General features: G+C 38.6%; 1 protein-coding gene across 2 annotated transcripts in view; it reads left to right on the plus strand.

Annotated features, from left to right (window-relative positions):
- Window positions 1–14,365, plus strand: part of USP22 (ubiquitin specific peptidase 22) — a 92,772-nt gene that overhangs the window by 41,882 nt on the left and 36,525 nt on the right. Inside the window, exons 3-5 of one of the 2 annotated variants that reach the window (XM_066197735.1) lie at window positions 1,805–1,918; window positions 2,513–2,557; window positions 7,360–7,461. In XM_066197735.1, the coding sequence (XP_066053832.1) occupies window positions 1,805–1,918; window positions 2,513–2,557; window positions 7,360–7,461 (261 nt within the window). The remainder of the gene's footprint in view (window positions 1–1,804; window positions 1,919–2,512; window positions 2,558–7,359; window positions 7,462–14,365) is intronic. The other variant, XM_066197736.1, reaches the window with a different exon arrangement.

Genomic DNA, 14,365 nt, shown 5'->3' on the forward strand with positions numbered 1-14,365 from the left:
AATTATTAGTGCTCACAAAGTCCTATTTATTCAGTATTCTGCCAGCCCTCTTCTGTTATCTGGGAGTCTTTTGGTGAGATGTTTTAAAAGTACTTGGAGAACAATATTTGGGTTTGTGTTTTAAGACCAATACTTTGGATTTTCAACAGCTGTTTTATAGAAAACCGTGCAGAACTGGTAATGCAATAAGTAAGGGAGTAAATATTGTAGCACTCCAGTACTCTGTAAGTTGTGTTATACCAGCACAGTTGCATAGTGTTTTATTACTGATCCTCCACCACAGCTCAGTCTTGTCTCCTTTTGGGATATTCTGTTAAAGGAGTTTATTCAGTCCTCTGGGCATCAGGGTGAAATATTCTGGCGTTGGGACATTACAGGTAATGAAAATCCTGAGTTTGTGACTTGACATGAGGTAACATGGTCCTTATCTTCTTCCACAAACTGAGTGTGGTCCAGACAGGCCAGGCAGAAGAACAGAGCACATCGGCAAGATTGAAAATTGATTAAAGTAGTTTGATTTTATTGAATAATAGGAGAAGTAACAAACAATTGACATAATCATTGAAAAAGTGGTTTTAAAAGAGAAGAAGGAAGGAAAAAACCCAGCTTGCAACAGACTAAAGGAGAGGGACAGCAAGTTGTGAGGGGGTAGAGGCTGTGAAGGATGGAGGAGATGGGGTTAGAAACCTCACCACAAGCACTGCCCCACTAACAGGGCAGGACTGAGAATTCACCTGTGTTTACCTGCTGAGATCCATGGCAGAATTCCTGCTGCATGGCATGTGGTTTGGCTTATTGAGCACTTCAGAGTAATTCACTGCTGTTCCTTGCAGGCCACCTAATGTGGTAATGGTTTCCTGTGTTTAAAACAAGTTTCCATTGTAGTAAGACTAGTCTAATAATGCTAGTTTTCTGGAAATAAAAGGAATTTTTAAAAACAAAAATAAATGAAAGCTCTACACTTGAGGGAGAAGAGTATTGTGTTTCTTAGGTGTTTGCTGATTGTGTTCCAGTAAGATTTGTTAGTGCCCACTGATTTTTAACTTTCTTGTGATTGTGGCTGTTTTTCATATCTATGTACTGAAAATCAGCAATTACTTTGCACTTTTTCCATGGGATATGTTGGAGTAAAATGACATTTCTCATTTTGTTTCTTGGCTTTCTTTTGTTTAAGGTTGTGCAAGAAAAATATTTTTAACATTGGTCAGTGTTCATTTGTTTGTTCTGAAAGGGTGTGTGGAATGAAAAATTGAGACAGAAGTAACCTGTAGAATAAACTACCCAGGAAAACGTTTACCCTGGAGAAATAGCTTTGAATTTGCAGTGCTGTCTTCTGTTTGAGCCTTCATCTAGATTTTAACTAGGTGCTTTCTGATTATTTTAATGGCCTTGAAGAGAAGCTGCTGAAGTCTTAGAAAAGACAGTTCAAACTCACATATTAACTCTTACAGAGCTGGTTCTGTGTGTGTTGTAGTCAGTCACTGTCCTGATGCCTCTTGGTAACTCGGGTGTTTGAAAGGTAAATTGTGGATTGCAGACAGCTTGAAGGCAGCTGATGCTTTGCTGTCCTGCACAGTTTTCTTGCTGTGCCAGAAGCAACTGAATAATTCACACTAAAACTGGAAAAATGTCTGGGTTTTTAATTTTTTTTTCCATCTTCCAGATTCTAAGATACAGATTTTTCTTCTTTTGTGGACTGCTTGGAAGAAAGAATGCCTGACTTGGAAGCCTGCTTTAAAATGCCTTCTGGTTTATGAACTCACATCTTTTTTTCCTCCTCCCCAACTTCCCTTCTGTTTTGCAGCCATAGACCTTTTGTATGGGGGTATATACTGCTTTATGTGTCAAGATTACATATACGACAAAGACATGGAACAAATTGCCAAAGAAGAACAACGAAAAGCTTGGAAATTACAAGGTTTGGTTTTCCTGCCTGAATTTCTTGTTTCTGTTTTTAATCATACCTGTCCCTCCTATTTGTTCAGTGGCAAAAAAAAAAAAAAAAAAAAAAAAACAAACCAAAAAAAACCAAAACAAAACAAGACAAACCAAAAAAACCTGCTAAGGGGAAGAAAGAGCTCTTTGGAGAGAGTAGAGAGATGTTAGTTTTTGCTTTCCAGGAGTCAGACTGTGGGTTTAACACGTGCGCCACACCTAATTGTAGCGAAAATATTTTCTTTTTAATGATAGAAATTATAGAAATATCTAACATTAATCCTGCAAAACTTGCATAATATCAAAAGTTAGAGCTGTATTAGGTAGAGAATGTAACAGTCTGCTCCTTTAGGCTTATTTATGTGGTACAGGCAATAAATCTGTTCCCCTCACATGAAATGCCACCCTTGTGTGTGATTTTTTTTAAACTTTTTTTTTAAATAGATCATGCCAGCTTACTTACACACCTGTGCTTTCATGGTACACGCACAGTATCTTTGTAGAAGTATTTACACACAAATATATGTACACACATTTGTTTTATTCAGTTTGCTTTCCCTAATTTTTTCTTTTTTAGCCTTCACCCCAACAGTGGTTTCTCACTACCAGTGTACAATGACAGGTAAGAGGCGTGGGCTGGCGACGCACCTCACTAACAAGCGTCCCTTTGCTGATTATCCTGCCATTTTAGACATGAATCACAGTTAAGAATGCCAGTTTTATCGTGCAAATCGTTTTCCTCTTGTTTGGATATGTTCCAGTGGTTGAATAGTTACATCAAACTTGATTTCATATGCCCTTTCCTCGATAGATTTCCTTCAAAATAAACCTTTTCTTTTTTTTTTTTTTTTTTTTTTTTTCTGGTGGGGTTTTGTTTTGGGGGTGTTTCTGTTGTGGTTTTTTGTTTGTTTTTTTTTTTTGTTGTTGTTGTTTTGTTTTTGTTTGGTTGGGGTTTTTTTATTTGATTTTTGGGGTGATTTTTTTTTGTTTGTTTTGGTTTCTTTTTTGGAAAGGAAATATCATTTATTCTAAACTGAGTAGTTTGTAAGCATCAGTTTTAAAAGTTTATCATCTTCCATTTCCAGTGGCCTCCAGGGGGTATGTTTTCTTAAAGTGGGAAAGTCTGTATTTGAAGACAGATAACTTCTGTCCAGTAATGTCTCTTCCGGAATCCATGGCATCCTGTTTCAATGTGACAGCCTTAGTCAGGGCTGATATGACTTCAAACCATTCTTAACCTCATTTCCAATTTTAAAAATAGCAGCTAACATGGTATTAACGAGAGCTTTTCTGCTGGCTCAAAAGATAGCTGCCTTCACTTGGTTCCTACTACAGATCCCACTCTGCTTCCTTCTTGTGCCCTGTTGGAGGGGAGGGAGTCGGAGGAATAGTGAGTCCTAGAACAAGGAAATACTCCTTAAAAGGTTTTAGCACAAAGTACTGGTTTTCAAAGCAAGACAAAATGGGAGTATGTTTAAAAACCTTTCATTCAAGCTCTGTACCTACTCTGGAAACTCCTTCGATCTGTGTTTGAGGCGCCAAATTAATCAGCTGCAACAACGTAACAGATTTTCATTACCCTGTAGAAGAGGAAACCTCCCCCAGTTACTTTCTTTTAAATATGCAGATTGAAAGAGTAATTTCTTAGTTACCTTGTCCTTATCAATTGATACGTTTGTGCCTTGCCCACTGAGATGGAGCCACTTTGTCCTGCCATGGACATCAGCCTGCTGTAGTTTATATTCCAGGGAATTACAGCAACAAGATTGTTCCTCTGGTCATCTTGGACCACAGAGTTGTGCAGAGAAGGTTGAAGACTCACCCAGAGGAACTGCCAGGCAGGAAGCCTCTGTACTGATTAACTGACTAATGAATGGCACATTAAATATACATACACAAATGCATATTTGTATGAATATGCACATCACATCTTCTGTCCCTGGAGAACTAACCTGTAGTGACCAGTGAAGACAGAAAATCAAGGAATAGACAACAACACTTTGAATTACTGGAGTCTGCAATGTAGCCTTTTTTTTTTTTTTCTTTTAAGTCATGGCATAGGTTCTTTTTTATATCTTTTTATTATGAAACTTTGTGTTTCCTCAAAAATTTATCTAAGGAATGAGAAATGTACATGGGAGAAATAATGGAGAATTGTCTGGTGTTTTTCCTTCTCTCTGTTGTTCCAATCCATGTGCTCCCTCCCTCTTGTTATCTGGAAGATCCCTTCTTTCTCCAAACTGAATGTCACGAGGAGCACAAACCCCAAACTCAGTGTCTTGGGTTTACATTGCTACCACAGAGTTAATTTACCTCAGGTCTTGTTGCCAACTTAGAGAACTTCAGAAGTGAATCCAGTCTGCGGAAACTGATTGGCGTAAAAACTGAAGGGTAAATGCAGTATATTTTCAGCTTTCTCTACACAGTGCTTGCAGGGTGTTAGTTTATACTTTAATAGATGCTCACATAACAACATGATGCCTGGAGGAAAAAAAAGTTTAAGAAAACCCCCAATGTCATGAGATTCATTTCATACTCCTGTAGTATTAACTCCCAGTGTGCTGAGTTTCCCAGTCCAGCTGTAGTTCAGGGTTATCTGATGTAACTCTGAACAAGTTGCAACTTGGCCAGTATTTTTTCCTTTGGTATTGAATATTAGTAACAGGGGAGGAGAGAATACACAGAACCCTTGGTTCTAATTAATGTCTGAATTTTTGGGAGGGGATAAATTGGAATTTGCTGAAGTTTAGCAAAGTAAACAATGATTGAAAAATCGTGACTTTTATAGAGCCTTCATTTTCCTTCACTCGTCCTTATGCCCCTGATGAATTCTCTTGAGAAATGCCAATTTCAGTATTTCACCCAGTAAAATAATTTCTTAGATGTAGATTTCACATGCTGACTTGAGTCTCTGGCTACTTTATAGCAACATTTTAAAAATTACTAATTTTCACTTCTCTAACACTACTTTCCTTTAATTGTGAATGGTGAACTGTGCATGGTTTGCAAATCTTTGTTTAAGGTAGTTTATATTGGAGTTTTTGGCATGCTTGTGAGTGTTATTAAGCCTTTTTATTAAACCTCTTTCCTTATTTGTGTTTTGGTTGTGGTTTTTGTTGCTGTTTTTATTTTTTAAACATCAAACCATTCCTAATAAATGGCTCTGCCTTTTCCAAATTTTCAAGAGTAATATAACCTCAGCATTCCTGCTAAGTTATATAGCTGGAACAGAGCACGTTTTAATTTCTGTGTCTGACTTCATTTGTGCTCCTTCTAATGAAAGGCTTCTGCAAGAACCTTTTCTGTCTGGTTTGCTCTGTTTGTGGCGTTAATTGCACATTGTTTTTTGTTTCTTTTCATTTCTTTTTAATTGAACAAATATTTGATTGACCCAGAATCCTTAAAAGTAATCCAGTCTGTCATGTTTAACCTTACTTAGAGTTGCTCTTCTGACATGCTTTGGTCCTTATCCTCTACAGCATCTAAATTATATTACTATATATAGATATATATAAATATATATGAATAGTGCTGCTGATACACGTGGATCTATTGCATGCCTAAAATGCACATGTGTTTCCAGGTATGAATTTTGTTGTATTTGAATTAAACCAGGATTTAAACATATCCAAGGGGGTATATTTTAATTATTCTCAGGGTTCATCACACTGACTGACTGTGTTTGGCCATGTTTTAACTGCAGTGAACCCAAACACAGGAATTTACAGCTGCACAGTGCAATTGCTGCTACTAACATGGTGTTACCAATGAATTTATATAAATTCCTAAGGGAGCATTACAAACATGACCAGGGTTGCTGGAGACATCCAATGCCAAACCTGTTAGAAGCCAATGTTCCATTCTCTGTGAAGTGTCCATCTGTGTGTCTCCAAAGGGTCTCTGCAGACGTGCAGTGTGTCCAAAGCATTGCAGCTGTGTTATCTCATCAGTCTCAGTCATTCCCTGCCTTTTCTGTTTTCCTGGGTGTGTAGCTTGATGTTGAACCTTGGATAAAGGAAAGGGATTCTGGTATTGTTCCTTAAGCTCCTTGCATAATCTGTTGTTGAATCAAATAAAGTGAGAGATGAGTGTATTTGTGTAAATAAGAATTCTCTAGTCCTTGAGAATCCAAAAATGAGACCTTCTATTACTAGAACCTGGAGGGTCAATAGTAACTATGAATTGAACATTTTTGGGAGGGCAGGTTCTGACAAGCATAGCTATTTCTGAAAGTGAAGATCAAAGAGTGATTAAAGTTTAATGTATATTATGCAGAATGTGTAAGCCTCCAGCTCTATTTTTCTACTATCCTTTTCATATGTACGATTTATAATTTATTTTCTGTAGCAAAGCGCTGCTTCTGCTCCATGCATTCTTTGAAAAATAACTCTTAATTGACTTTAATTCTCAGTTTTTGAATAGACTGCTTGCCGTCTTATAATTCTTTATTTTTAATGCTGAGATGCCTTTGTGATTCACGATAATTGACCTTGCACAGCAATTTCTGTGCTACATAGAAAGCTGCGGCAGTATTGAGCTGGTCAGCACGTGAGTCTTCACTGTTGTGTTTTTCTTGTATCAGGTTTACACTGAGCACAGCTCTCTGCTGATTTCAAATCTGCTCTCCATACTACTGACCTGACTCATTTCTACTGCACTTTCCTTTGAGCAAAAGAAATCTGCTGGAAATGCAGTGTTGGTCTTCGAAGAGAATAATGACAGATTTTAGCTCATGAGAAAGGGTAGTTTAATATTTGAAGAGTTTTGGCTGGTTGGTGGAGGGAGGGTGGTGTTTAAACCTACTACTAATTTCATTTTTAGATAATATTAGATACGTCAGCAAAGTGAATGTCAAAAATTAAAACTTGTCTAATCCTGCATTAATGGTATATGGAGAGGTCATTCTATGTAATGGCATATCCTAAGACATGTAGTAACTGTTTAGTGTATTGAATTATTAAATTCTACTGTTCTCTAAAGATTATATGTCCATTAAGTTAGGTCAGTTTAGATTTTTTTAATAACTTGTTGAGTTCATCAATGCTGGTTCTGTCATTTAGCCTCCTCTGAGCACAAGGAAATGTATTTTTGAGTAATAGCAAGTTTATTCTTGTGCTGGAATTTCTTTATTGGAATTTCTGAAAGGAGGGTTATAATCCGATAATGGAAAGTTTATTTGCCTAGCTGTTCTTTATAAGTAAAGAACTACCTTTCTTTTTTTATGTTAGTTCTTCTGTTTTGAAAAATTTAGTGATACCTTTCTGAACCATATTTTTTGAGAAGGGGTTAACAGCAATCAGTGTCCTGAAGTTGTGCATAAATTGAGTCTAACTTAATGGACAGAACGTTGAAAGTTTTGACTTGAACAGAATTTTTAATCCTTGCACTAAAGAACTTCCTGAAACTTTGTTTTCATCTGATTAGGCATTGGAGAGAAGTATTCAACATGGGAGCCGACCAAGAGAGAGTTAGAATTGCTACGACACAACCCCAAGCGAAGAAAAATAACCACAAACTGCACCATAGGTGAGTTGCAGAAATCCTTTCTGGAGCCAAATTGACACTGATTTGTATGTTCAAAATTCTGTGTTGTTTTTCCATTGGTAATTGTAGTGGATTTCTGTAAGCCTTAGAATAACAAAATCAGTTTATTTTACAGTACCACTTTCTCGCTGTGGAAGGGTATCTGCTCTGTCACTGCTGGTACTGCTGATGATTGAGCTGTGAAACAGCAACAAAACACAATCCTTTTTTTGACAATATGCTTGTAATGAGAGATCACTGATATTATCTCAACTCAGCCTTCATCAGAGATCCTGTGAAGGGAAATCCTGTAGATGGTGCATGCTTAACCAAAGCAGTCTATTGGTAAATCTGGTTTAGCGGAAGCAACACATTCCTACTTTATGTTTTACACGCTAAATGGGGTCTCTTCAATCACATATGAGCTCTGAAAAGTGATTTTATTTCTCCAGTGGTGCCAGATAGCAGGTTTGAAATGCATCTCAAAGGTTTAATGCTTAAGAATTCAGTGGTCTAGAGCAAAGAATTCTCTGAAGTGTGTGCATCTGCTTCTGGCTGAACAGTTATTTGGGTAAAGGTGATAAAAATTAACGGTTCTTCCGATTTTTTTCCCCGCTGTTTTTAGGTTAGGGTAGCGGGAGTTTAAAAATACCCTGAGCTCCCTGTCAAGCTCTAATTAAGATGATCAGGCATTTTCCTATGCTGTTAAATGCACAGTAACATTTTAATGGTGAAGGTTGGAAATAATGGTTGAAGGGTACAGGATTGTTAATTGTGTACGGTTGGAGATGTAGCCATAGATATTGCAAGTAGGAAACTGTTTAAATTTTTTCCACAGTTTTAAAGCTCTGTACTGTTTCATGGAAGATGTCATGCTTTCAGCACGTTTGCATTTGTCAAAATACACTGAACATACTTTCTAAAGCTTTCTAGTGTCATGTTTCTAATACAGTAAGTCATTTAATCCAAAGTATGTGTATATTTATTTGGAAAAAATGGACTGAGAAGCACTGAGTAAGTTGAAAACTTATATAAAATGGTAATTCTAAAGAAAAGACCTATGTTTTTGCAGTTGTGGGACAGGGAAGACAGTTGGAAAAACATCTGGACTTTGGAAACTTCAAGCAGCCTAGGAAAAATTAACTAAGCAAAGATTGCTTGCATCATGTTCACACTGGGATTTGTGTTCTGAGAAACTCCAGTATATTTTGTAAAGAACGCTACAAATTACTAAAGATAATAGAGCTGAAGAGGGGGGAAGAAGTTTGATGGAATTTTGAAGGTTACTGTGACCTTTGTGAAGAATGGAAGTGCATTTCAGTGTTTCTCTTTCCAATCAGAAGGAATGCTCTGCTTGCTCTTGGAGGATTTTAAATCTTTCAGGCTGTTTAAAAAAGGCCTTGTCTGGTTGCGTGAAATCTCATCTGTGGCTGCCTGGGCGGGGGAGCTCCGGGAACACAGGGACAAGGGAATGACTGATCTCTTCACTTCTACAGGCCTGCTTTTAAGAGTTCTCCTACTGAGCCCTGGAGCTGCCTGTGTGCTGAGATTTAGAAAGGAAAGAAAAAAAAATCAAAGCACCTAGGAGCCATAATGCAGTTTTGGGCTGCAGTTAAAAGCAGAAGACTCTTTCTTTCACAAAAATGCATTGGGGGTTTAGCTCAAGGAAGAAAAGACCTGCCATTGTCCTTGAGCCTTTTCTTTCCACCTAACCTGCTGCTAAATATAAATCTGCTTCAGAGTCTTTTTGCCTTCCTTCCCTCACTTTGACTTGTCTGTTTGCAGTTTCAGATCAGTGGAGAGCCTATTTGCAGACTGAAATGCTGCAGTAGCTGGACATTCTCGTTTCTCTCTTTTTCTAAAACTTAATTCTTTTGACATCAGGTTTTTATCAATCCCATAGCAGATATTAGTGAGTCCAGTTTATCTTCTGAGGTAGGTGAATGACTCGGAGAATAGGCATGATGTCCAGTTTTATTGGTTCTGGAAATGAAAATGATGCTGATAACCATCTCTGATAGACGCTGCACATCTGTTGAGCACTTCTGTTTACAGAAGAGTCTGTTAAAACATAACCAGCTGCCTTTTATGTGTAAAATGCTCTTTTCAAAGCTGTTTTAAGAGGAAGGCCAGGGTGAGCTTTGTGGCTTTCTATCCTACCCCCAGAGATCCACGGATATCACTTGGGAACAGAACATTTCACTGCTCTGCCATGACCTGGAATGGTAGTTGTGCCAACACTTGTTTCAGCATTTGCATAAGACAAATGTATCAGTTTATAACTAAAATACTTGGGACAACAGACTGAAACCTGGGTGGGTGTGGCCTTGAAAGGCTGTGCATAACTCCTATGTGAAGGATTTGCATATGATATTGAGCCCTGACAATAAAATACGTTAAACTTGATGGTCTTCATATCTAAAACACTCTTCGGTGGTAGAATATGTTTGTTGCAGTTGCCTGTCACATCTGTATTACGTGCATGACACTCACTTAGGTGGATGTTTACTCTATGGCTGAATGTTCTGGGTACATGAAGGGAATTTTTTTATCTCAGATTTGTAGCAATCTCATGGTGCCTTCTCAAAACAGCTGGATGTGTCTGCTGCTTTTTGAGCTGTTTGAACTTTTGTACAGCTGCAGGATCTTTTGTCTTTGATCAGCACCGTGAATTAAAACTGAAGAATACTCAGACATGAGATGAATATCTTATAATGGAGACTTGAACTGGTAGTTCACTAGAGGAAATAATGTGCAAAACTCACGACTTTTGATTTTTCTGCTTGAGTGACAATTTGAAACCCATTGAAGAAGGAACTTCTTGTTCACATCCTCAGAAAGATGAGGAAAAAAACTTAACAGAAATCCATTAATTTTCCTTGGTTCTCTTTAAAATGCTGTGTGTTTCCATCTCCTAGGTACTTCTCCAGCTAGTAAGAAGATAGTGCAGGTAACTTGACTTGAATATCTATTTTGCCATTGAGCAAATTGCTCTTGAAATGAGAACTCACACTGGGCACTGCTGCAGGCTGTGGAAACTGTGCTGATTCCTGTCTTTTGGGATGTACAGGGTTGTTCCCAATGTTGCACATAAGCACCTTCAAAGTAACTTGGAACACACTGTTAACCAAGTGGAAAGGTTGAGTTGTCTTACAGGCAAAAAGCCATGATGAGAAATCCTTGCAGTGTGGATTTTACGTGGGACATTGCATGTTCTGGTGTCTTGACTTGACATTTTGGTGGAGATTCAGGAGGAATGTCATGTCCACTCAGACCATAAACATGCTCTGTGGAAGCAGTGTCAGCTCAAGACTTTCTCAGACCTTCTTCTACCTCAGACACTTGCGTGCTGATTTTTTTCATTGTGTTGCCACAGCTTTTTCCACAGATCAGGCTGAAGGGATGACATATTGTGGGGAACATAGAAATATCCCAAGTTATTTTGTGTTGCTCTCAGAAGCAGGACTGAGTAGTGTCCTGGACTGTTTAATATTCGTAGAAATGCTCGTCTTGATTTTGGGTTGAAACTGATGTTTCAGGCAAAAATTAGATAAGACTTAGCAGCTAACTAATTAGATTCCAACATTGTAAAAGAAAAAAAGCTAATTTTTTCATTCTCTTCTTGTCTGTAAAGTGGCTTCCCTCTGCAAGGGAGAGAAGAGACAAAGCTCCACATCCACAAGCAAATTATTTGTTTGGGGGTTGAACTAGAAGTGATACAATATCTTTTGGGAACTATTTTCCAAGCTCATCTTGCTCTGCTGTCATTAATACCCCCAGCAGATCTGTTCTCCTGAGTATATGAAATATTAGCTTGGGATCAGCTGCTCTCTGATTAGCATAGGAAGTGACTTAGTGGCTAAAGATGGGTGTATTAACAATAGGAAGAATCAGACTCCCAATGCACGTGGGTAATTAGCAGGAGCCACCCGGGATTCCCATTAGCAGTGTTGCAAAAAGGCAGAGGGGAGACAAACCTTTCCAGGAGACTGAGCAAATCCTCTTCACCAGGAATGATGGGATGGAGAGGTGGCAAAACCAAAACTGCCTGGGAGTAGCAGCTGGGTTTTGCAGCTGCAGTGCTGAGCAGCCCGATGGGCCAAAGAGCAGCAGTAGTGAAATAAATATTGCAGCAGAACTCCTGTGTGAAGGTGGCAAGGGAAGAGGAACGGTGACCTGGAAAATATTTCTGGTTCTCTAGACAAGCTACCAGAAGCATTTTTGCCTCTCTAACTTGGGGGTGTTGAAGGCTGCATTAGTACTGGGATGTTTTCTGTGAATGTACCAGCACTCAGGTGTGCTTTCTCTCGTTGGATGGTACTTAAGGGAGCTCAAGGGGAAAAGTGGAATGAAAAATATGGTTTGGTACAGCACCACATTTTTAGTTGTGGCTTTAAATTTAAATTGCTGATTTGTAAGCAGTAGTACTTTGATATTTGAAGTTATGACTGCACAAAGTGCATCCTGAATAGAAATCTCTGGTTCTTAAATTCTTTTAGATTGCTGTGTGATGAAGGAAAGGAAAACCACCTTTAAGACTACTCAGGTGAATGTTTCTTCTTTGGCTTTATTTGTAATAACTCCATTATTAAAATGGTTTTCTTGATGAAAAATTGTTTCTTAAAAGGTTGGATTGGTAAAATCAATAGTATCTTCATATCAATAAGAGAGTCTTCTGTTCCTGTTTTACTTTGTCATGAGCTTAGCATGTCTGACCACTGGACCCAGTTGTGCAATGCATTTCTTAGGTCTAAAATTGATGCAGCTGATCCTAAAAATAAATTTAGAAAGGTCCTCTCCTCTCAAAGCTCCCAGGGAATTCTAAGAAAAGTTAGAGGGACGCGAATATTTTAAGAATTCTAAAACACGAGTAGCAATTTACTTTCTGAGGTTTGTAGGGCTGTACTTTCAGGAAGTCTTGTTAGACTTCCTAAACTTAGCTCTTTATCAATATAAAATAAAAGCTTTCCTCTGCAAAAGGCTTTGTGAGGAGAAATTCCAGATTGGATGCTTCAGTTGCCATTTTGTATATTGACTGTCTGGAAGCTTGTCACCTGGTTTTCCAAAGCTGGTGCCAGAAAGCAATTTGCATCACCGCAGTAATGCCCCTGTGTGTGGTTTATCTGCACAGCAGGTGGTTGAGTTATCTGTGATTTAATTGTTCCTGGGTGAGATTAGGAACATTTGAATTATCCGTGAAGTCCCTGCAGCACTTTCCTTCTTGGAGTGAGCAAACTTTTGATAGACAAATATCAGTTAGCATCAGAAGAGCTGGCTGATTAACAGCACTTCCTCAGAATGCCTTGTTGCCACCAGGCCAGCTCCAATGAAGAATGAGGGGGGTTCTGATCTTGTTACCACAATATTTGTTTGAATTTTAGACCCTCTTTGAGGAAGATCAGGAGTTGATTTAACTTAGTATATGAGCTGTCCTGTTGATGTTTTCATTTCACATCAGCTAAAATCCCTGCAGACCGTACAAGGTTAAAACTACTTGTATGTGAAATCAGCAGATTGCAGTTGAGCTTGAATTTCTCAGTTATCCTGTCCTGGAAAATTGCCATTCCTATTACTTGCATAGAAAATACTTTAATTCTGTAACTCTAGGTGGCTCTTGGGGATTGGAGGCAAAGGAAGATATCCTGTGTGTGTTTGCACAATGGGAAATTCCTTAGAAGACAAGGTTCTTGATCCAGGGCTTGGATCACATTCCAAACTTCTAACTCAAACCTGATTTTCCTGCTCTGGACTTTTTAGAAGTAGATCATGGTTGTTACTGATCCAGACACGTTATTTTTAGTTTACAGACACTGTTTCAATTTGATTTTCCTAAACTGTGCCCTGTACTTCTTCAGGTGAAACTTCATCACTAAAATCTGGTTGGATAAAGGCACCAAAAGCCCCCCCCCCTTTTTTTTTTTTGTTTTCCCCTCACAGATGCTGATTTCAAGTGTAAAATGTTTACTGACTCAATTATTTGCCTTACCACTTTCTGTAATGGTAGTTAATTTTTTTCCTGTGCTGTATTTTCTTCACTAAGTCATAATATAACTTCAGTATGCAGTCAAAACAACAGCCTTTCAATGAAAAATGCAGTTGGTGTCAGTGACTTTGTCATCTGTTTCAATGGGGTTTTATGGGAATCTGAATTTTTTTACCACGGAAAACCCGACAGCAATACTTAGCCAGAATCTGATTATGGCCCTCTGAACAAGATACCTTATTTCAATGACGTATCTGTTGTTAGAGATAAGGAAGCTGAGAATTAGCCCATGGAGCTGCAGTGGTTATAGACAGGTGCCTGTTGTCTTGTCATGGGCAGAGATGTGTTCTTAGCATGAGAAGGTTCGTTGTCTTATGTTTCAAAAATCATAGAATCACAGGATGGGTTGGGTTGGAAGGGTTTTTAAAGCTCATCCAGTTCCACCCCCTGCCATGGGCAGAGACACATTCTACTAGACCAGCTTGTGCCAAGCCCTGTCCAGCCTGGCCTTGGACACTTCCAGGGATGAGACATCCATAGATATCTCTGGCCAACAATCTGAAATAAACCTTGATTTACCACTGTATTTTCACCTGATTAACTTGGTGTCAGCACAGCAAGCGTGGCACTTTTAACAAGGCCAATCATCCCCATCTCAGTTTTGTTCTTTTGTGGATCGCTTTTGGATTATATTTACTCTGACCTTCCATTCTGGTCTTTCCTATCTGCTTCCAGAGTTGGCTTTGTGTGGCCAGAAGGTAGATACAGTATATACTGAAAGCAGGAGTATGCATAAACAGCATGTGGCGTGGTTTGTGTGTTGTGGATTGTTGGACGAGCTCTGTGCCAGTTCATCAACAATAATTTGTGCATATTAATATATTTGGATGCATTTAATTTCATTGGCGCTTAGCCTGCTCCTTA

The sequence above is a fragment of the Chamaea fasciata genome, unplaced genomic scaffold (genome assembly GCF_029207755.1).
Source record: "Chamaea fasciata isolate MVZ Bird 193981 ecotype frontalis unplaced genomic scaffold, bChaFas1.0.hap1 SCAF_16, whole genome shotgun sequence".
In the NCBI taxonomy this organism is placed as follows: Eukaryota; Metazoa; Chordata; class Aves; order Passeriformes; family Sylviidae; genus Chamaea; species Chamaea fasciata.